The following is a 24,509-nucleotide window of genomic DNA, read 5'->3' on the forward strand; positions in this document are numbered from 1 at the left end:
GTAACATTTGCTCCGTAAGCTAAGGCAAGGTGATTAGGCAAGGCGATTTAGAAAGTTCGAAAGTGACTTCGAGACAGAGCTTTTGAAATTTAATAGTACCAAGGTTAATGCGCCACGCTGAAATCGAGAACTAATTCCAGTTAATTGAACTATTGTCGTATTCTCCCGAGTTAGACTATTGTCGAACTCACCCCCTTGTTGGACTATGGTCGTACCCATTACATATCGTTGGACTATCAATAGTCCAGTCTTAGCACAAATAATATGATCTTAGCACAAAATTAGAGGGAAAAGGAAAATATTAGCCATGTAGTTATGCAGACCGAAAAATAAAATGAGTGTGACTAGTTTAGAGCCGTGATAGCCCAGTGGATATGACCTCTGCCCCCGATTCCAGAGGGTTTGGGTTCGAATCCAATCCGGGGCATGTACCTCCAACTTTTCAGTTGTGTGCATTTAAGAAATTAAATATCACGTGTCTCAAACGGAGAAAAGAAAAACATCGTGAGGAAACCTACATACCAGAGAATTTTCTCAACTCTCTGAGTGTGTGAAGTCTGACAATCCGCATTGAGCCAGCGTGGTGGACTTTTGGCCTAACCCCTCTCAATCTGAGAGAAGACTCAAGCTCAGCAGTGAGCTGAATATGGGTTGATATTAATAATAATAATAATTGATTTGCTAAAACATGGGTTATAACAGATACAATGAATACAATTCACAATTATTAATGGTCCAAACATGTTTTGCCACAAATTATTGAATGACTAGTAGGTATTAGTATTCTAAGAGTATAATTACTAAAATAGAAACTTTATTTGAGATGAAGAGGCTCGAAGAGATTGACTAAAACAATACTAATTACTCGCTGTTCATTGAGGCGTTTCACAAAATCATTAATCGTGTTTCTAAGAGCTTAGGATTCGACTTAAAATGTAAACCACTACAATCTAATTCCTTTGGCGTGTTCCCGAGAATGAAGTGACCAAAATCAATGTTATATTCGACCGAATACAGTCGGTATAAGATTATAGTGATCACAAAAGTACTACTTAATATTATAAACGCGAAAGTTTGTTTTTTTTTTCTGTCTGAGTAGGTGCCGATAGCTCCCTGCGGAACCACTACGGCGTCACCGGTTTGTATGGATGTATGTTTGTTACTAAAGAGTAACAAACATACATCCATACAAACGGCGCTATTACTGAAGCGATTTGGCTGAAATTTGGAATGGAAATAGACATTACTCTGGGTTAACACATAGGTTACTTTTCATCTTAAAAAATCCATGGTTCCCGCGGGATTTGTGAAAAACTGAATTCCACGCGGACGAAGTCGCGAACGCCTGCTAGTAATATTATAAATGCGAATCTTTTTTTTTATTCTTTACCTAAGCCCTTGACTACATCTAAGATGGAAGGGGCTAACTTGTTGAACTGGATGAAAATCCACACTTCTTTCGGTTTCTACACGACATCGTACCGGAACGCAAAATCACTTGGTGGTACGTCCTTGTCGGTAGGGTGGTAACTAGCCACGGCCGAAGCCTCCCGCCAATAAATCTTAGTCAATCCAATCTGAGGTTGTTTAAAAGGTACGCATTCATGTTTATGTTTATACCACTAAAACCGCTTTTCCCTGCTGAAAGTTTTGGGTGACACAGGTTACATTTTACCCTCGTTGTCCCATGGGAACGGGTACTACGCGAGTGAAACCGAGAGGCGTCCACTAGTAATATCTCGTTCTTCAAAGTTTGTTCCAAAAGAGAGACCATTTTGGGCGCAGCACGTAACAGAAAAAAAATAAATGACTGAAAATTCTTCATTTATTAATATGTATATCAAAATCACTAAAAATAATTAGAATTGATAGTTGCTAATATTTTTTGAAAATATACTGTGTTTTGATATCCCCATATCTTGTTTATGCAACTTTCAATAAAACTGAAATTAAACCAATCTAAAGCTAATATCATTATTTAATAAATGATTAAATGATACTAATTTCGTCATTGCAACGGTTCTTTCATTTTTGGGCCCATTATTGTATGAAAAATGGTCGATCTTCTTTGAAACTGGACCGTTGAATTCACAGTATGTGTATATAATTATTTATTTATTTTGCTATCATCCTTGAAAAGCCGACGAACCCATGCGACAACGTCGCATTATTATATATTCATGATGAACTTCCGCAAAATAATGCCTGCTTCTATCCAATATTCACAGTATGTATTGTTGTATTTGAAATATCACTAGATTTTCGTGGAAAAAAGTGAAATAAATTCGTTAATCTTTATTAATCAAGGTCTTGGGAAAATCAACCGCTAATTATTATTTTCAGGTCACGCAATTGATATGCTTTCGAATAACTTAAAAACTTACTGAGTAGGTAAGCCGTGATAGCCCAGTGGATTTGACCTCTGCCTTCGATTCGGGGCGCTTAGGTTCAAATCTCGTCCGGGGCATGCACCTCCAACTTTTCAATTATGTGCATTTTAATGAATTAAATATCACGTATTTCAAACGGTGAAGAAAAAACGCCGTGAGGAAACCTACATACCTGAGAACCTTCTCAATTCTGAAGTCTGCCAATCCCGCATTGGTCCAGCGTGACGGACTTTATTAGCCTAATCCCTGCTCTAGCTCTCATCCTGAGAGGAGATTCGTGATCAATAGTGAGCCGTATATGGGTTGTTAATGATGAAGTAAGTTGACAATCAGCGCCTTATGGTCCAGCATTTTGCTTGGTACATGTAGCATAATGCTCATACCGTTTTCATTGTGTTCTGCCAAACATCCTCAATAGCTTAATAGCTCAACGGTAAGAGCGGTCGGACTCATCATCGAGGTGTGGTGGTTCGATCCCCGGCCCCTTTGGACCATTATCGTACCCACTCCTAATACAGCCTTTCCCGACTAGTTGGAGGGGAATGGAATATTAATCATACTTGAAAAAATGGCAAATATTCTTAAAAAAAACATAACAGAGTGTATGTTTGATGCTTCTACTATAGCTTGGCAACTTCGTTCGTAACATTTCCGATGGTCCGCGCGGGCCTGAGGGCGTGTAGCGATGAATGAAAATCCAGGGAGGCAGTTTAGATGCCTAGAAACTTTTATCACATTTTTATTTGTGAAATTAATCTCGAAATTATAATATTTTTATAAAACAAAATTGTATTTTTATCACGTCACCGCAAACGCCAATCATAAACTGTAACGTCATTCGCTACAAGGCATCGGTTTGTGATTGGCGCTTGCGGTGACGTAATATAATCACATCACTGCAAACGCCAATCATGCTGTTATCTCTATAAATTACGTCACGTGCTAATGTGTTGTGTTTCGGCGGCAAAAATTTTACGTAGATATTTTTTAATAATTATTAAATTTTTTACTGGTTATTATTGACGGGACAAAATAAAATATAGCTTAAAATACTTCCATAATTCAGTTTAAACACAGTTTACAAAAGAGGCAAGTAGCCTATTGTGTGTGGCACGATTTATTGAATAATATATTATGAAGGATTTATGCAAATAAATTTTAAAATAGGCTAAGGCTGCTAAGGTTATATATACTTTAGATTAGTTCACTAATTTTCAGCCCAAAGCTCCACGCATTTGCTCCTTATTGCCTTACATACGGTAACGTAATTAAAACACGCTTTGTAACAAGGTATTGTATAGATAATTGTACAGGTAATTTAGGGTAAATATCTATCAAATTTAATTTTAGTAAATATCTGATGCTGAAAATAAACTAAATGATTGGACGGAATAAAACCATGTCTCTGGTTGTTACAGTTGTTAATTTGTTTTGAATTAACCATATCAATTTAATGGCCTCCGTGGCGCAATGGTACGCGCGGTGGATTTACAAGACGGAGGTCCTGGGTTCCCCGGCTGGGCCGATTGAGGTTTTCTTAATTGGTCCAGGTCTGGCTAGTGGGAGGCTTCGGCCGTGGCTAGTCACCACCCTAGCGGCAATGACGTACCGCCAAGCGATTTAGCGTTCCAGTACGATGCTGAGTAGAAACCGAAAGGAGTGTGGATTTTCATCCTCCTCCTAACAATTTAACCAGCTTCCATCTTAGATTGCATCATCACTTTTCATCATCAGGTGAGATTGCAGTCAAGGGCTAATAAAAAAAAAATATCATGGACTGAGATTCCCTAAAACACCTCTGATCCTTAGAACTTCAAAAAATCAATTATTGTATAGTGTTTAATCTAATTAAAAATATTGGTGAATGAATGAAACCATATGAAAATATGTAGTTTTATGTTTATTTATGTAAATGTAACACACATACAGACTAATCAATAGATTTTGTTTTCTATTATGTATTGGTATGCCAATAAACCTTTTATCTACATCAAACCTAGTAAGTAAATAATTGGCTCATAAAGGTAAATAATTTATTACTCCCTATACGCTTCTTCAATCAATTTCAATAATATTGATGAATTTAATATTGTCGAGTTACCTAACCTGATATGGAATTTGGTCATAAAATGATTACTAATACATTACTTAGTTTATTAATATGGGATTTTCCATAGGACTCGAGGGACGAAACTTATTAGAGGACTGCCAGTGAGTTTTTAGTACAGAACAAGAAATAAAGGTTTTCAGTTTGAAAATAGTACTTTTAAGTATTTCATCAGCCGTGATAGCCCAGTGGATATGACCTCTGCCTCCGATTCCAGAGGGTGTGGGTTCGAATCCGGTCCAGGGCATGCACCTCCAACTTTTCAGTTGTGTGCATTGTATGAAATTAAATTAATATCATGTGTTTTAAACGGTGAAGGAAATCACCGTTAACAGTCGATGGATGTCCACTGCTGGATACAGGCCTCCTGCATGGACTTCCAAACACAGCGGTCTCGAGCAGCCAGCATCCAGCGGCTCCCTGCAACCCGCTTGATGTCCTCGTTCCACCTAGTGGGGGGTTGACAACCCTGCATTTGCCGGTGCTGGACCTGTAAAGTGACACGTCGATTCTCTTTCTACAAACGCTAACGCTTCGAAAATTAGAAAAATGTATGGGAATGATAGATCCAATTGACAAGTTGATCACGTCACCGTCGATAGTATATGTCATTCATAAACATTTTTGAATTTTCGAAGCGTTTGCGATCGTAGAAAGAGTAGCGACATGCCACTTGGCCAAACGCCCAGGTTCGCCTTTTCAACACCTTGGGACCTCAACGCCCATCGGCTCATCAAACTATGTGCCCGTTGAGCTATGTCAATGATTTTGGTTCTTTAATGGATCTCCTCATTTCTGATTTGATCACGCAGAGAAACTCCAATGTTTATGGTATTTATTTAATAAATAAATACCATAAACATTGAATTTTCTCTGATCCAATCTGATCTTCTTTCTTTTCTTTTTTCTTTTTATTAAAAGAATATTCGCCATATCTTTTTTTTCAAATATGACCAATATTCCCATTCCCCTTCAACTAGTCGGTAAATACTGTATTAGGAGTGGGTACGACAATTAGTGCAACGAAGCGGGGATCGAACCACCACCCCTCGGTGATGAATGAGTCCGACCGCTCTTAACGTTGAGCTATTGAGTCTATTTGATCTGATCTGATCATGTTGATCCAAACTTTCTAAGGCGAGCGAAAACGGCCTCATAAGTCCTGTGGTTGGTCCCTGTGGTTACAGATCGCAAGGTCCTGGGTTAGGCTAAGAAACAAATTTTCAGAACCAAGTTACAGCCTTTAGCAGACCGACGAGGCAGTAAAAACTTGTGAAGACTGCTTCTAAAACTTCTTGTAAGTTCAACTATAAATATAATAGTGTAGAAATTGAGACAATTTTCTGAGATGAAATTCAAATGAATTTCATTTCATAAATAAAATGGATGTTAAATTTAATTTAATTTTTAAAAAGAAAACGAGCGTATGCTCTTCTTAGTGTGATTTCAGACTAGCGTATTTTTTTGCACGTATACGGTCGTTTCAGTATACGCGTTTACACGCGCGCTACATTACGCGCTTTAAAAAACCGGACTCGCGTAAGCATGCATATTTCGGCGTGTTCGCTCGAACCGATGATGTCGTGTCAGTATCGACATGGATTCTGACGAAGACACATTACTATGAGTAAATGCGTAACTTATTCACCGTCGACTGAGACGACGAAAAAATGCTGTCACCGATAGTAGTAGCATCAAGATTGATAACCGGCCACTTTAATACACTTTACCCAGAATTGCGAAGTGATTCTACACGATTCAAAAATTAGACTTAGAGCGCGCGGAAACTTGTCTCGCGGCTCGCGCTTATACGAACTTCGAAGCGCGTCAACGCTCGTACGAGTTGAGCGTGTGCCAAAAGGCGCATCTATACGCGCCTACACGCGCTTCCAAAAATGAGCTCGTACGCGCGTATAAAACGCTAGTCTGAAACCGCTCTTACATTAGAACCCATGTAGGAGGATATTGAGTCAAGATACAACGTAATGAAATGATAACAAAATTATACCAATTTTTAACCGACTTCCAAAAAGGAGGAGGTTCTACGTTCGGCTGTATGTATATTTTTTTTTTTTTTTTTATGTATGTCCAGCGATAATTCCGTCAATTATGGACCGATTTTGAAAATTCTTTTTTTTGTTTTATAGGGTTTATTTCCAGGGTGGTCCCATTTTTTTCATGTCAGGATCTGATGATGGTATCCTGGAGAAATTGAGGGGAACTTTTGAAAGTTGTAGAGACGGCTAGTACGTTTGTTAGTGTTTCCATAAGGTATTTTAAACCACTACAACTTTATGAAGGTTTGGAGTTGGTCTGATGATGGAGCCGAAACACAGACGATGGAACTCGTCAAGGATTAACAGCAGTCACCTTTTGTTTGGGCTTGATTAATTTGTATTAATGAGTACTTTCCACCTATATGGGTTGTGACTGTATTAAGGGTCTGGTGATGAAGACGAGGGACAGTGAAGAGAACTCCTCGACGGTTCACAGTAGCTACCTTGTGTTTGGACTTGATAAATTTGTATTGATGAGAACTTACCACCTAGATGGATTATGACTGTATTAAGGGTCTGATGATGAAGACGAGGGACAGTGAAGAGAACTCCTCGACGGTTCACAGTAGCTACCTCGTGTTTGGACTTGATAAATTTGTATTGATGAGAACTTTCTACCTAGAAGGATTGTGACTGTATTAAGGGTCTGGTGATGAAGACGAGGGACAGTGAAGAGAACTCCTCGACGGTTCACAGTAGCTACCTTGTGTTTGGACTTGATAAATTTGTATTGATGAGAACTTACCACCTAGATGGATTGTGACTGTATTAAGGGTCAGATGATGAAGACGAGGGACAGTGAAGAGAACTCCTCGACGGTTCACAATAGCTACCTTGTGTTTGGACTTGATAAACTTGTATTGATGAGAACTTTCCACCTAGATAGATTGCGACTGTATTAAGGGTCTGGTGATGAAGACGAAGCACAGTGAAGAGAACTCCTCGACGGCTCACAGGAGCTACCTTGTGTGTGGACTTGATAATTTTGTATTGTTAAGAACTTTCCACTTAGATAGGTTGTGACTGTACACACGCAGTGGGTATGCTAACACTAAAAATAAAAAAATAAAAATTTTAATAAAAAAAATTCAACCGACTTCCAACTCAAAAAATAACTTTAACTAAAAAGCAAAAAATAACATCCTACCTATGTGCTACCTTCTGATCAGTTTGAAGGCGGTGCCAAGCCAGTGTCGTGTTTTAATTAAAGCTGTTTCTGGAATAACCACAGAAATTTTGTAGTTTAAACGTATTTAATTAAAACATCACTGGCTTGGCACCGCCTTCAAACTGATCAGAAGGTAGCACATAGGTAGGATGTTATTTTTTGCTTTTTAGTTAAAGTTATTTTTTGAGTTGGAAGTCGGTTGAATTTTTTTTATTAAATTTTTTTGTATACTCTGAGTCTGATCGTTTATAATCCTATACTAATATTATAAAGCTGAAGAGTTGTTTGTTTGATTGAACGCGCTAATCTCAGTAACTACGAGTCCGATTTGTAAAATTATTTCAGTGTTAGACAGCCCATTTATCGAGGAAGGCTATTAGTATCCTCGTATTCCTACGGGAACGGGAACCACGCTGGTGAAACCGCGCGGCGGAGCTAGATATATTATGATTGTTAAAAAACTAAAGTATTGACCCAAATGATACGGCTCATTTCTAAGCTAATATGATAAAGAGGATTGCATGTATGTATGTTACGAATAGCCTCCGAAACTGCTGGATCGATTTAGAAAATTCTTTCACCCATGGAAAGAAACATTATCAGGGAATAACATGGGCTAAGTCCCCCGTATTACCACGAAAATGGCAACTACAAAAACTGGCGGGTAAAAACGTAGGATAGTGTAGTGTAGTAGATGTTTTAGAAGAAAACCGAACCACTTTGTTTTTTAGTACATTAGCTTGTAACTTTGACAATTTTTGCTTGAAAAAAACTTGGTATTTTGTAGAAAAACCATATAGATTCTCTTCCGAATCAAATTACAACACAATATTCTTCCATGAGTGATAAAAAAGTTGGTGAGAAAAGCACTTGTTAATCAGAGTAATTCATTACTTGAATTAACAAAAGATAGAGTAGCAAAGTAATCAATATAATTAAGTAAAGCTAAGTTGCTGTATTGTTCGTATAAAATTTATAGTTCCCAATGGATATTAAGCAAATAGATAGTCGATCAAACAAAATGTATTTACTTTGTTGATGACAACGAAGACTATTAAGGTCAACGAGTACCATGGGAATTGAATACTCTATAGTAAATCTTTTTTGCATCGATTATTTGATTTAGGATGGGTAGGTGTGCTTTATGGATAAGCTATACTTCTATACTAATATACATCATCTCTTTACCCTTATCCCACTTAAGTGGGGTCGGAAAAATATGTCAATCTTTTCTATTCGTCTCTATTACTCGTCAACTCATCATCCACTCCTTTTACACACATGTCCTCTTTCACACAATCCAACCATCTCTTCTTTGACCTTCCACTTGCACATTCAACATTTTTCTAGTAATATCTTTCCTCCCTACGCATTACATGTCCATACCAAGCTAACCTTCTACTCCTCAATTTTTCTGTCACTGGCGCCACCTTTAGACTTCCTCTTATATACTCATTCCTTATTTTATCTATTCTCGACACACCACACATGTATCTCAACATACGCATTTCGTTCACATGCATTCGTTTACTATCCGAACAACAGGTCCTACAACCGTTTTGTATACTTCTTACTAATATAACAAAGAGTTAAGTTTGTGGTACTATAGGGGTAATTTCTAAATCGTAATCACGTAAGATACGTGAAGCGATAGAAATTAGTCGTCACCCGAATTTTAATCGGGATCATGGATGGTTGCTGCCCACAGCGTGGAAACCGCTATTTCTTTCATTGTCACATACAACAAACTTGGAACAAGATAGCATTAGTTCGGTTTGCTTACAAGAAGACGAGTCTAATGAAGATGACATTAATGAACCGTCGGAGACTGTAACGGAACCTTCACTCCCCACCACTCAACCCCTCTCCGCGCGCGCAATGCGTGCAGCAGCGCGTCGCGCAGCCGCTTCGCAGTTCGGATCGTGCCGCGATGCAAGAACCAGCTCATGACTAAGGGCCCCGTATGGGTTCGAAACTAGTCGGGCATACTCCGACGTAATATCACGTGAGTTTTAGCCGTGTTTCATAATCAATTTCTAAATCTACTAAACCGATTGTGATTTGTTTTTTATAGAAAGCCACATTATAGGTGAGTGTCATAGGCTATGTTTTATCCTCTGTTACGCTGTGTCTAAATATCCCTTTAGTGGAAATACGTCGACTAGTTATTAATAAAGTAATGGCACCTGGTACAAGGTATCAGAAAGAAAGAAAAAACATTATTTTAAAAATTGTGCCTTACACCACAATAACTAAGCACTATTGTAATGTCTGATCAGCTGAAAATCAGCGCTGTATGCCCAATATTTGCTTCATATAGTCGCAGGACTCGTAAGACATTATATCAGCTGACGTCCACTGTAAGACATGGGCCCTTATAGGGACTTCCAAACATCACGATCCTGAGCCTCCTGCATCTAGCGAATCCCTGCGACTTGCTTGATGTCGTCAGTCCACCTTGTGGGGGGTCGACAAACACAGAGCTTTCTCGTGCGGGGTCGCCATTCCAGTACCTTGGGAATGCGTAAAGCTATTTTATGTGCCTCGAAATGCGAACCCTCGCACGCGAACGCATCGCTACTCTACGATAAGTAGGTACGCTTGTGGGCATATCGGCGAGGGAAAATCAGCGCTGTATGCCCAATATTTGCTTCATATAGTCGCAGGACTCGTAAGACATTATATCAGCTGACGTCCACTGTAAGACATGGGCCCTTATAGGGACTTCCAAACATCACGATCCTGAGCCTCCTGCATCTAGCGAATCCCTGCGACTTGCTTGATGTCGTCAGTCCACCTTGTGGGGGGTCGACAAACACAGAGCTTTCTCGTGCGGGGTCGCCATTCCAGTACCTTGGGAATGCGTAAAGCCATTTTATGTGCCTCGAAATGCGAACCCTCGCACGCGAACGCATCGCTACTCTACGATAAGTAGGTACGCTTGTGGGCATATCGGCGAGGGTAATTAGCTTAGCTTTCACGCTTACATAGTCACAGAAGTCGCTTACGTGTGAAGTTAAAAATTGTTAGGTGTTGCAGGTCTATAGATTACTAGTAGACGCCGCGCGGTTTCACCCGCATGGTTTACGTTCCTGTACGGATACGAGGATAAAATATAGCCTATAGCTTTCCTCGATAAATGGGCTATCTAACACTGAAAGAATTATGATGAGTAGTTCCTGAGATTAGCGCGTTCAAATAAACTATTCAGCTTTATACTCGTAATATCACCTTAATGGCTCCACGGAAGATCAGCGCGGTGTCCTTACGGACACTGCAATATGCTGAGTGGTGACCCTTTTAGGATCACATCATGCAAGTTGCAATGTATTTTAATTTATTGTTTTTTTTTTTCCTCTCTTTTCTTTGTATGATGTGTATTCTAAATAAACTTTTCTTTCTTTCTTTCTTAATATTAGTATAGATTAGTCTAAGGTTTTATGTAAATCAAAATTGTTAGTCACAAGTTTTTGCGAATATTCAAGGCAAAAAATGGATGAAATTCAAACAACGATAGCTAAGCCTGCGAAGGATTAAACGGATTTAGGCTTTCTGCCAGCGTCAGCCTACAAACTTCGGTTTTAAATGAAAAATTGTACCTTTTGTGAAGTTCGGAGATGGAAACAAGGCTTTGTCTAAAGTTCTGGATATGAATTATAATATTATTCAAATAAAATAAATGACAAAGATTGGTTTATACAAATATTTATTAGAGAAAACAAAGTAAATTCGGACAATTAAGGATCTGCCCTCCTAGCCATGTGGCACGTCGATTCTCTTTCTACGATCGCTAACGCTTCGAAAACTAGAAAGATGTATGGAAATGACATTTGCTATCGACACGTCACGTGATCAAGATCTTTCATTCCCATACATTTTTCTAGTTTTCGAAACGTTAGCGATCTTAGAAATACAATCGACGTGACACTTGGCTAGAGGGGCTGGACCATTGAAACCTGCTACGTTCCAAAGCCACCACTAATCACTTTTGGATTTGTATCGGACTCAAATTCACCAACAAAATTGTCTGTCTTTTTTAAAGGGGACGAGGTAAACTCGAAAATATTTAACACCAATAAATATATTTTGTGTCGTACACCACAATTAATTTAAATCATCCTACTAATATTATAAACGCAAAAGTTTGTATGGATATTTGGATGTTAGTTACACTTTAACGCCGCAACTGATTTGACTGAAATTTAGAATGGAAATAGATTTTACTCTTGATTAACACATAGGCTACTTTTGAGTCTCTTGCATCCAGAGAATCCGTACGACTCGCTTGATGTTGTCAGTCTACCTGGTGGAGGTCGACCAACACTGCTCTTTCTAGTAGGTACATTCCAACACCTTGAGACTTCAACGTCCATTGGCTCTTCGAACTTTGTGCCTCGCCCATTGCCACTTCGGCTTCGCGAATCGTTGAGCTATGTCGGTAACTTTGGCTTGTAGGAAACTTTAACAGAAGGCAAATATTCTTTTTTCAAAAAAAAACAAAAAATCTCTTGGTAATAGGTATCTACAGATACTCGACCTTTACTTGTTACAGTATCGATTTGTGCTGTCACACGTTTCACCACTACCCTTAAATATAAAAGCCTTCAAAGATCTTAAGGGGCGTTTGAAGGTGGTTCAAATTACAATTTAGTAAACAAGGCCAGGCCCGTCCACACTAGAGCATTTATATTAAAATCATGTTTTGTGGGTTGTGTAACGTACTAAAGATGATGTAATATGTTAGCATACATAATAATTATAATCATGTGGAATATACCCTAACAAATTTACACCTATAATAAAACTGTAACATGTCAAATTCTGACGGAGGGCATTATATAATATGATAATATATTTTTTTATATTTGTCTGTCTGTCTGTCCGTATTTAATGTTGACTGGGCATCACGCTGAAACTACTGCATGAATTAAAATGAAACTTGACATGATTTGAGACCATAATACGAATACGGAGAAGGATACGTTTTATTGCGAAAAATGAACCAAAAAGCGTTGAAGTAGGAGTTGAGTCCTTCAGTTTTCAAATTACATTTATAAAATTTTGTACTACGAGAGAAATATTAAAAAGAATGGCATTCAAGATTTTTCAAAATTCTACACCCCTAAAGGGTTAAAAAGGGGTTAAAGTTTTTTTTTTAATATAAATTGTTCATGTTTTGAGTTATAGTTTTGTGAAATGATTAGTGGACTTTTTATTATTAAATAAAACATGCGAAAATATAAATACAAGGGGGTGAAATAGGGGTTGAAAGTTTCCATCAATTTCCAAGCGAACGAAGTCGCCGACGTCCGGTAGTAGTAATCCCATCAAAAACAAATCTAGTAAAAATATACCATATCTCGCAACTCAGTGCCGTAAAAGTTGTGATATCCATGAATACCAAGTCGGTTACTTTATTCATTCCGTACTTAAGGGACCTTCTATCTTATGTTATTACCTAACCTAACCTAACAATATCATATAGTGACCATATCACTATTAAAAATCTTATTATTCTTAAAATAACATAGATTTACTTGGCCATCGCATAAAAACACAATGTATCACTCACAACAAACTCACAATTAATACATATTATATTCAATAAAATTGTTTAGAGCGATTGTTTAGAGTCAAGAATCACACTAATATTATAAAGACGAAATTTTATGTGTGTGAAAGTGTGTGTAAGTGTGTATATTTGTTCCTCCTTTGCACTGCAGCTGAAGTGATTTGTCTGAAATAGATTTTACTCTGGATTAACACAAAGGCTACTTTTCGTCCCGGAAAATCCATAATGCCCTCGGGATTTGTGAAAAACTGAATTCCACGCTTCGCGGGCGTCCGCTAGTTTAAAAAAAAAATAACTTTCACTTTGTTTCAGGCATAACCTCCATCACGACGCTGACGGTGATATCGTTCGAGCGGTACCTCATGGTGACGCGACCCCTCAGCTCGCGGCACCTCAGCTCCAAGGGGGCCGCGCTGTCCGTGGTGTTCATCTGGAGCTACTCCCTCGCGCTCACCACCCCCCCACTTATGGGGTGGGGCAACTACGTCAATGAGGCTGCTAATATTAGGTATATGAAATTAATAACATACGAGTATAAAACAAAGACGGGTTTGTTACAACACTTTTTGATTGGTTTGATTTGTCTTCGCCAAGAATAGCAGAATACATCTTATAAACTGGTAGGGGTAGGATACGGTATCGGTAGGGTAGGGGTAGAGTAGTGAGACACGTGATATTTAATTTCTTAAAAGGCACATTTCTTCTCGATCACGCAGAGATACTCCTAACATAGCTCGTTCCATCGCACGTTGTGTGACTCTGAGCTTTCTTATAAGGCCCATAGTTAGCGACCAAGTCTCGGAACCATAGGTCATCAACGCAATGTTCACTCTACTAAAACTACATTTTATACACGCTTTCCAAAAAAATATATAAAGTACTTTCATTACACGAACTACAATTCTCGGGAATTAGATTATATTATTTTTAACTTTCCAGTACGATGTAGTGTAGAAACCGAAAGGGGTGTGGATTTTCATCCTCCTCCTAAAACGTTAGCCCGATTCCATCTTAGATTGCACCATCACCTACCTTTGGGTGAGATTGTAATCAAGGGCTGACTTGTAAAGATTAAATAAAAATGTCTCTACATTGACCAATATTCAAAAATCGAATTAAGAGACCAGATACATAAAACAAAAAAAACATATTTTTTTAACTTTCTTATCTGTCTGTCTTTGCAGGCTATACTGGACGGATTTTCATTAGATTTTCACAGGTAGATTCAGTGAAATCTGGAGCAAAATATAAGCTTCATCGTACGTAGTATCAGAATAATTTATGTGATAAGTCCGAAGAACGGTTCGTTGGCTTACCGTACTTGCCTGTGGTCTAAGATCCGGCGTATGGAATATATATCCTCATCTGTTATTTATTTGGGATAAGAAATAAATGATAGAAAATATTCACATTGACACATTGCAAATAAATTGCGGCCAAACATATTTTTCATGCAAAATCTAGGAAACCGTGAACTAGATCAAAACCAACTCAATACATATAAATAAGTATAAAATGGGCTTACATTTTAGATTAGAATAGAATAGAGTATATTTTTATTTGTCCACACACAAGTAATAAAAGAAACAAACAGAATATACATAAACCTATATAGTCGTGGACAAAAAAGGTATCCACCTCAACACGATGCCGCAGCGAGTTGTGGCGCTGGTTATTTTACATATTAGACAACTAATTAACTGATGGTATTTGTATATCATTAATTAACTGTTTATATTTGGCAACCCCACAGTTGCAATGTGAAAGCAGGCAACCTTTACCTTTTAAATTCATGTAACTAGTGTACGATTTTTATTAATTAAGCAAAGAAGGAAGTAGATTTAGTAGATTTATTAAAAAAAATATATTAATTTAATACTCACCTGGCGCAATTTAACTAGGCAACCTATTTGCAATGTGTCAATGTGAATATTTTCTATCATTAATTCCTTATCTCAAATAAATAACCGATGAGGGTATATATTCTATACGCCGGATCTTGTACTACTAGACACTTGGATGTAACACCGCCATCTTCGCAACTCCGAGCTGAGTAATTTTATTGAAAAAAAAAAACATACATACAGCCGAACGTAGAACCTCGTCCTTTTTGGAAGTCGGTTAAAAATCTTAGAAGAAAGAAACTCTCAGTACGTCGTTATCTGTGTCTAATCTTTTAAGTACTTACTCAATAGTATAAGATGAAAATTTAATGAAGATTGAGTGAGAGCTTAACTTTGAGGATTGCTTGTACGATACTTTAATAAGAAGCTTTTACTAAAACAAAGTCTTATAAAGTCACTTAAATAATAATGTTATTCGTGTAGATAATTAGTCATGTAAAAAACGATTATTTATACTGTTTAATAATATCTAAATATGTCACAGTAAAATTGTATAGTGATCGATGAATAATAAATTTAACATTAACACTGTAAGCCCACCACCCTGCAACGGACCAGTAAAGGGGGCCTAAGCTCCATATCTCCCTCTTCTGTATGGAGGGATAATGATGATGATGATTTTATCTTCTATAGGGTGTCCCGTAGATAGTACGTCATACTATGTATACAGGGTGATAGCTGACATTAAGGCATACTAAAATAATAATAATAATATTAGCCGAAAATCCCTACCTTCATTGCAATTTAATCAGAAGAAAAATTACATAAGCGTTGATTTTAGGCTTGATAATTATGTTTGAATAGTTGTTTCAACTAATGAAAATTTTACATATTTCTCTAGAAGGTATTTTTTATTCCAAAAAGCGGGCCCAATTAAATTTTTTATGTTAAACGTTTTTTTTTTGTAATTATAATTTTAGCGGTCACAGTGAAAAATAAATGTACTACGCAAAGTTGTTCATCTAGTTTAAAAAACATGTTTATTTAATAAGGATTCCAAAAATGTTAGATATTAGTACATTATTATCAAAAACTTCATCACAGTTGCAATTTTCATTTTTTATCGCAGTTTATACGATGAGATCAAAAAGGTCAGGATGTAATAACGGAGGTCGTGGGTTCGATCCCCGTCCAGTGGACTATTGTCGTACTCAATACTCACTTTTGTATTTACTTACTAGCAGACGCACGGTTATGCTCGCGTGGTTCCCGTTCCCGTAGAAATACGGGGAAAAATACAGCCTAGATATAGCAATCAGAGATAGATAGTGTGGATTACCAACAGTGAATGAATTTTTTAAATAGGTTAAGTAGTCTCAGAGCCTATTCAATGTAAATAGCCTATTCATACAAACAAACAATCAAATATTTGCTCTTCATAATATTAGAAGAAGTAATGATTGCAGATCACATAAAGGCGAAAAATTGTGTTTGTGTGAGTGTGCTATCTGTACTGTAATTTGGAATGGATTAACACATATTCTACATTTCATCCCGAAAATTCATGGTTCACGCGGGATTTGTAAAAAACTGTATTCCACGCGGACGACGTCGCGGGCGTCCGCAAGTAATAAATAAAAAAAAAACATTAAAAAAAAGGAGTTGTTAACCCGATGATGTATTAATTCAAGCCATGTAAGAATTTAGGTTTTCCAGGCAGTGTTCTTTAAAAGACTGCTTGAATTAACATGAAACCGGCTGCGGCAATGGGACCATCAGGTAACATACATGCGCTCAGGAACTATTTGATCTTGTGCCACCTTCGCCTTTCTACCACAGGACTGCTAGGCATCGCAGAGACCTACACCGCTACGTCATCGGTATTCTTCGGATGCGTACTAAGCGGTTTAGTTCCTCTTTTCTTATCCCGCAAAGATGTGGGATGCTCTTCCAGCTTCCGTTTTCCCCACCTCCTACAATATGGGTGCCTTCAAGTCAAGAGTGAATAGGCATCTTCTAGGCAAGCGCGTTCCACCATAGGCTGCATCACTGCTTACCATTAGGCGCGATTGCAGCTAAGCGCTTGCTTATACAAAATAATAAAAACATACAATCGAATTGAGAACCTCCTCCTTTTTTTGAAGTCGGTAAAACATGAATAATTAACCCTGTACCATACCATAATCTAGTTTCAACTAACACACGCAATTAATACTACACCCCAACACAAAGTTTCCCTCGTAAAAAGCGGACATGCTCTAATTAGCTCACAGTATGAATTTCTAGCGCATTTTTATACGACAAGCTATGCATATTACTTCGGACTTATTTATGCACACTAGTTTTAGCCTTGCGTTACTCTGTATACAGGGTGTCCCGTAATTAATGGATAAAATGCAAATGGTAGATACACCTAATTATCTAAAACTAATTTGTATAGTTTTCCAAAAATCCCTACGGTGAAATCCCTTGAAAATTAAATCGCCGATACCTTATACCGGAAAATTTATTTATAACGTTGTTCAGTAATGGATTTACTCCATGATGATGATAATGTAGCGCTTTTCAGCCACTTGCCACTTCACCATGCCACCATGATCCAAACTTACCATAGTTGCCCACCATACTCAGCTATGGTAGAGCATGAGAGCATGGGTTATAAAATTTTGACTTTTATAAAATTACGAAGATCTGGCCATCACAAGCCATAAACTTATATCATAAAAATGTCAAGAATCATTATTTTATAACAGGCATAATTATTTTCAAAACTTCAGTGATTTAATGGCTCCCATTAATAATAGCAATGAAATATTACCGAGCGAGATTCCATCCCAAATTAATAAGGAAAATGAATAAGGAAACACTGGATGCTCAACTTTCCGGATTAATAAAAGTCTATTCAGTCGTGAACAGGAAGTCTGCTGTGGGAAGGAATTTTTCGTTGTAATCGAAATACTTGTATTGTCAACTTTGAAGTTCGTGGAGGTAATAAACCGCAGGTTCCTGACAATAAAGAATATAGAAGGAGAGACTGTAGTAGCCAGTACACACTCATCTATACTAATAAAAAAAACAATCAAATCTTTCCTCTTTTTAATAATAAAGAAGAAAGATTTGATTGTTTTTTTTCATTGCTACGAAACTACTGAATCGATTTGAGAAATTATTTCACTGTTGAGAAGCTACACTATCCACAAATGCTATATTTTACTCTCGTATTCCTACGGGAACGGGAACTATGTGGGTGAAACCGCGTGGCTCCTGCTAGTTGATCACAGTTTGTTTGGTCTTTCTCCAACTAACTAAGGCTGCTATTGAGATTGGACCGTGATGGCTATGAAAGGAATACTATCCCTGGATGGAATAGGCTATATTTTAACCCTGTATCCTAACGGGAACTACGTGGGTAAAATCGGGGCATCTGCTATTATAAAGAGGAAAGATTTGTTTGTTTGTTTTCATTGAATAGGCTACGAAACTACTGAATCGATTAGTAATTTGGTTAGGCACAGTTTGATTTGTTAATTAAGTTGTCCTGACAAAGGTTGTGAATTTGTTCGGCATTGGATTTCTTAATTTTGTAATCCACTTCTTATTTTGCTAAAAGTAGATACTTGCTTATATCTTGATTATGCAACTTCCAACAAAACTGAAATTAAACCAGTTTAAAACTGATATGATTATTTATTAATTAATGATACTAATTTGGACATTGTAATGGTTCATTCATGGTAGATCTCCTTTAATATTTTCTAAATTGACTTAGGTCTGATCTTTTATTAGGCTTCGGTTGTGGTTAGTGACTACCCTACGGTCAAAGACGTACCGCCAAGCGATTTCAGTAAGCCCGTTTTTATCTTAGACTGCATCATCATCATCAGGTGAGATTGCAGCAGAGGACTAACTTTTCATAGGAAAATATAAAAAAAAATTGGCATACAAATTTTCAGTCTAAAACGAGACATGTATTACTACCACAGGCTCTCGGTTTAAATACTTGTATCGTATCTTTAAAGTTTGAAGGTAATAAACCGTACGTTTCTGACAGTAAATGCAAATAACTAGTGGTTATCCGTGACTTGGTATGCATGCAGTGTCTGATTTTGAACTTAAGGTTCTTGAACTTATGTTCCCTTGAGACTTCGCTATCCTAGCTCCATAGTGACGTCATAGTGGAAAATATGCAGTCTTGCTACCTTACAACGAACGTGTGAATAAAGTGAATTTTTAATTTTGAACATGGTAGTTTTCCAGTGTCTGAGTGTATATATACATTACTAGCGGACGCTCGCAACTTCGTCCGCGTGGATTTCAGTTTGTTATAAAAAATAAAATACCCTAAAAATTTTAAAAATAACCATTTGCTTTTTATTACACTATCCACGTTTATTTGTCATTTCAACTGCTTATATTAAAATTAATTGTAAATTGTTTTATTCAAGTGACAGGAGCAAATTTTGATTTTTTTTAGCGGTAAGAAAATTTCGTCACAATTGTGACGAAGATTTTGTAAATAATGTACGAACATATTTGGTATCTTTATTGAATGGACATGTTTTTAAGCTATTTAAGCTAGATGTACAATTTTGCGTAGTACATTTTTTTTTCACTGTGACCGCTAAAAGTAAACAAAAAAACGATTAACATAAAAAATGTAATTAGGCCCGCTTTTTAGAAATAAAATACTTTGTAGTGAAAAAAAATTAATTTTCATTAGTTGAAACAACTATTTAAAAATAATTATCAAGTATAGAAACAAAAAACGTCTAAGTAATTTTACAACAAATTTTTGTAATTTGGAGAAAAATTAATTTAACTTAAAAACCGTAAAATTTCGGCTAACATATTTCGTTATTTTAGTATCAATGTCAGCTATTACCCTGCAAAGTATATGGTGCTATTTACGGGACACTCTGTATAAATACTTATATGTAGATAAAATTTAGCTATAATACAGAGCTATAATTTAGCTATAGTATCAGAGTCACAAAGCGGGCGATGGAACGAGATAAGCGAGGAGTACTCGTATCTACGTGATCAAATCAGAAATGAGGAGATCCGCAGAAGAACCAAAGTCACCGACATAGTCGCGAACATGAGTCGCGAAGTTGAAATGACTGGGGCGCATAGTTCGAAGAGACGATTGACACTGGGGTCTCAAGGTGCTGGAATGGTGGCCCCGCACTAGAAAGTGCAGTGATGATCGACCCCTCACCAGGAGGACTGACGACATCAATCGAGTCGCAGGGATTCGCTGGATGCAGGCGGCTCAGGATCGTGATGTTTGGAAGTCCCTACAAAATGCCTGTGTCTTGCAGTGGACGTGCTTTGGCTGAGATGATGATTATGATGATGATGATGATGATGATGATGATGGTGTTTATAATTTAATATGATAAATTAGCTTCTTACTCGTAGTAGCACTGACACAAGCTTCGCTTATTTTGGGGTTCTATTTATTTTAATTTATACTTGTAATTTCTACGTAAACTACTTACCTACTGCCTAAATTAATTGTTCTCAAATTCTCAGTAAGGAGAATTATGATTTGATTGTTCAAATTGATTAGACTTGAATACTAAGATCTTTGATTTATGCGATTCAAAGTTAGAAATCGGAAAAGCTTCAACTTGGAAATTCGATGTTTATCGTTTGGAATAATTGCGTAGCATAATAACTACATTATGATTTACATGGAATAACGAATTAATTAATTATTATTGTTATTTACAACTAACTCGTTTTTAGCTTAAGCGGCTTTAGATCCTGGTCCTGGGTTCAAAACGTGGGTCGGGCTGTGAATTATTACATTAACCTTTCTAATTAAGTCTTTCTCCGGAGTTAAGGAAGTCTTACGTCTTACTTACGAGAAACCACTTTAAAATGATAACTAGTCTCATCTTAACCAATAACTAGAAACAATGAATAGATAAATATTTTAATTTCTTCTTCTCATCACTTTATTAAACAACTTAGTTGTTTCTTTGATAGTTCAAGAAACAACTAAGGTTTGATAGTTCAGACCTGGCTCTGAATATTCAATTAAGCTGATGATGATGACACTCAGCTATAAAATTACAACTGGTCGCCTCTTATCCATTATCAATAAATGGAATGGATGGATGTGCTAATTTTCTTCTTCTTCTTCTTGTAACAGTTGTACCATTAATTGCGAAACCGTCAATAGCCATTAAAATTAGCTGATATAATGATGACACTCAGCTATCACAACATATTGCATAGCACAACTGGTGGATGTTGTAATGTTCTTCTTCTTATCACAGTTTCGATAAATGGAATGGATGGATGTTCTAATTTTCTTCTCCTTGTGACAATTGTTCCATTATTTGCGAAACCGCCAATAGTCATTAAAATTAGCTCATAATTATGACGCTCAGATATAAAGTGACAGCTGATCTCCTCTTTTCCACTATCTAGAAACAATCGATGGATGTATGATTTAATTTTCTTCTCATAACACCTTATCAGCCGATAGACGTCTACTGCTGGACTTAGACCTCCGAGAAAAACGATCTCGAGCCGCCAGCATCCAGCGGCTCCCTAGAACCCGCTTGATCGCCCGTCGAGTGACTTTGAGCCTTCTAATAAGGCCCATAGTCAGCGACCAAGTCTTCATAGCACAGTTTGTATAAATAGGATGTTCTTATTTTCTTCTTCTTTTGTCAGTTGCTCCGTGAACTGGCACGAGCAGTCCATCAACACGCTGACGTACATCCTGTTCCTGTTCGCGATGGGGCAGATCGTGCCGCTCTCCATCATCACCTTCAGCTACGTCAACATCATCAGGACCATGAAGAGGGTAAGTCGACTAATACATATTCTGTCTACACTTTTCTTATTCGTTGACAAGGAAGACCATGATGATGATGATGATGATCATGTTGATTTTGATATACAAAGTAATATCATAAAGCATAAATTTTTCTGAAGACTCCTACAGTATCGCTTATTACAATTGAAAATTGTTGCCATTTATTTTACAAATCAGTGGCGGATCCAGGATTTTGGTTTGGGGGGGGGCTTGACCCTTATGAGGAATTTTTATCAAGGAAAATAATATAAAACCGCTGAATGCGTGTTGGGCTATGCGCGGGTAGGGTTCCGTAGATTGAATAGGAATGATGACAGTTTTTTAAATTGTATATAAATTAAGAGTATGCTGATAGTAAAGCAATTTTGTAAAAGTAACAAATCTGCGATCATTACTTTCGGAGCTACAGGAATTTAAAGGGTCAGATTTGCGGCGCTGTCACGGATCCCTGAAAAACACTCCTTACAAAATGGTAAGATTTAATGACGTCGTAGGTCAGAAAACATAGTGATCGTTAGATTTGTATGGGCGTTCAAATAAAATTACTAATATCTTTGTTATTTGTGCGTTTATGTTTATAGTTCATTTATTTAAAAATGTCACATTTAATGTAAGGTAGCTAAAACTGTATGAATTTTCATATAATCACTAAAAAGATTTTTAATAGATTTTGAAATTTTATAATCTTGTTTATTTTGCAAATATTCAGACAATCTATGATTTTTATGTATAAATTAGTTAACATTGACCTTATCTAAACGAATGTATCATAAAAATCAATATATCAAACCTAGTCGTCATCCCCATTAGCTTTTTTATGTTTTAAAAGACTCGAGTCACCTAGCTCTCTTTTTAAGACTCTCTTTGTTTTAGCCCACTTGAAGGCTACAAGACCAATTAGCTAGCCTAGAGTGTAATTCTATTTAATAGTCTGTGTTTTCAGAACATTGAGCCCTAATATTAACATTAGACTAGCTTTTTAAAACTGCTCGCGTCTTATTATAAAGGCTAAAAGCCGAAAAAGCTGTAAGCCCTCGCGCAGAGCCTATTTTAGAGTACAGGATTTTTTATTGTGAAAAAAATTTGTAACCACGTTTAGTTTGGATGAGAATGCATGTTCAGCTGCGTGTCTTCATTCTAATAAAACATGGTAAAATAACTGAGTATGAGGCTGATTATAACTCGAAAATCAAAGTGACAACAATCGTGACGACAAATTCGTATGCATGGCGGGCAAATTTTTTTATGTCAGTAAATACTCCAATATTGTGGGTATCAAATGAAATAGCTTAATGAGGGTAACTCGAAAATAACGTCGTGTCGTGACTAAAATAAAGTGACGTCACTCTTAATCTAATATGGTGGACTTCTTATACATGGTAAGTAATGGCATAATCATGGCAGTAAGTATATTATGCACTTCTACATTATGAATATCACATGAAAGGGCTTAAAACAGCCCGATAAATAGCTACGTCACTATAAAATCAAAATGATGGTCTTAAAATTTAAATTTTTACTTAGAATCTGTTTTAACCATGTATGCAATGCCTAGATATCAATTTCAGAATAAATCGGTGCAGGAATAAAATATTTAATATCAGCGGCCTTTTTCAAATTTGTTTACTTCAGAATCAGTTTTCGTCGTTCATGCTATGCCCAGATATCAATTTTGAACGAAATCGGTGCAGGAATAAGAAATTTCAAACTGGCGACCTATTTTTAAATTTTTACTTCAGAATCTGTTTTCGCCATTCATACAATGCCCAGATATCAATTTTAAACGAAATCGGTGCAGGAATAACAAAATTAACTATTCATAAAATGCCTAGATATCAATTTTGTGTGAAATCGGTGCAGTTGAAATAAATTTCTCAAAGGCGGCATTATGAATTATACTTCAAAATCCGTTTTAATCGGTAACATCGGTGGAGTGATGAGAAAATTAAAAATAGCGGCTTTGTTTAAATAATAACTTGCCTACATGTCAAACACAGACAAATCGACGAACACACCCATATATGTATCATCATCATCATCATCATATCAGCCGATGGACGTCCACTGCAGGACATAGGCCTTTTGTAGGGACTTCCAAACATCACGATACTGAGCCGCCTGCATCCAGCGAATCCCTGCGACTCGCTTGATGTCGTCAAGTAATCTAGCACTGCGCTGTCGCGAGTAATCTAGCACTGCGCTGACCAACCCGCATGCCCAGCGTGGTCAGTACTGGGCAAAACTTTGTATGGACGGCAAAAACAAAACACAGCCCCTAGTCCCCGGCAGCCCCGCTATTCCTGGCTCTGGCAGCGGTTATGGTAACGGCGGGGCAAGGGGTGTTAAGAATCTCCGGCAGAGATTCCGCTGCCAACCCCGACGACTAGACCTGGCAACATACAACGCACGCACTTTGAGGTCCGACGAAAAGGTCATCGAGCTGGAAGAAGTTATGAGCAAGTTGCACTGGGATATCATAGGATTGTCTGAAGTCCGAAGAGAGGGGGAGGGCTCGATAATCCTTGAATCCGGCAAC

At 37.3% G+C, this 24,509-nt stretch overlaps 1 protein-coding gene across 1 annotated transcript in view; it reads left to right on the forward strand.

The window, feature by feature from the left end:
• LOC112057854 (parapinopsin-like) overlaps window positions 1-24,509 on the forward strand; it is a 49,687-nt gene that overhangs the window by 15,269 nt on the left and 9,909 nt on the right. Inside the window, exons 3-4 of the mRNA XM_024098418.2 lie at window positions 13,607-13,802; window positions 21,829-21,961. Coding sequence (XP_023954186.2) covers window positions 13,607-13,802; window positions 21,829-21,961 — 329 coding nt within the window. The remainder of the gene's footprint in view (window positions 1-13,606; window positions 13,803-21,828; window positions 21,962-24,509) is intronic.

The sequence above is a fragment of the Bicyclus anynana genome, chromosome 16, assembly GCF_947172395.1.
Source record: "Bicyclus anynana chromosome 16, ilBicAnyn1.1, whole genome shotgun sequence".
NCBI classification, from domain to species: Eukaryota; Metazoa; Arthropoda; class Insecta; order Lepidoptera; family Nymphalidae; genus Bicyclus; species Bicyclus anynana.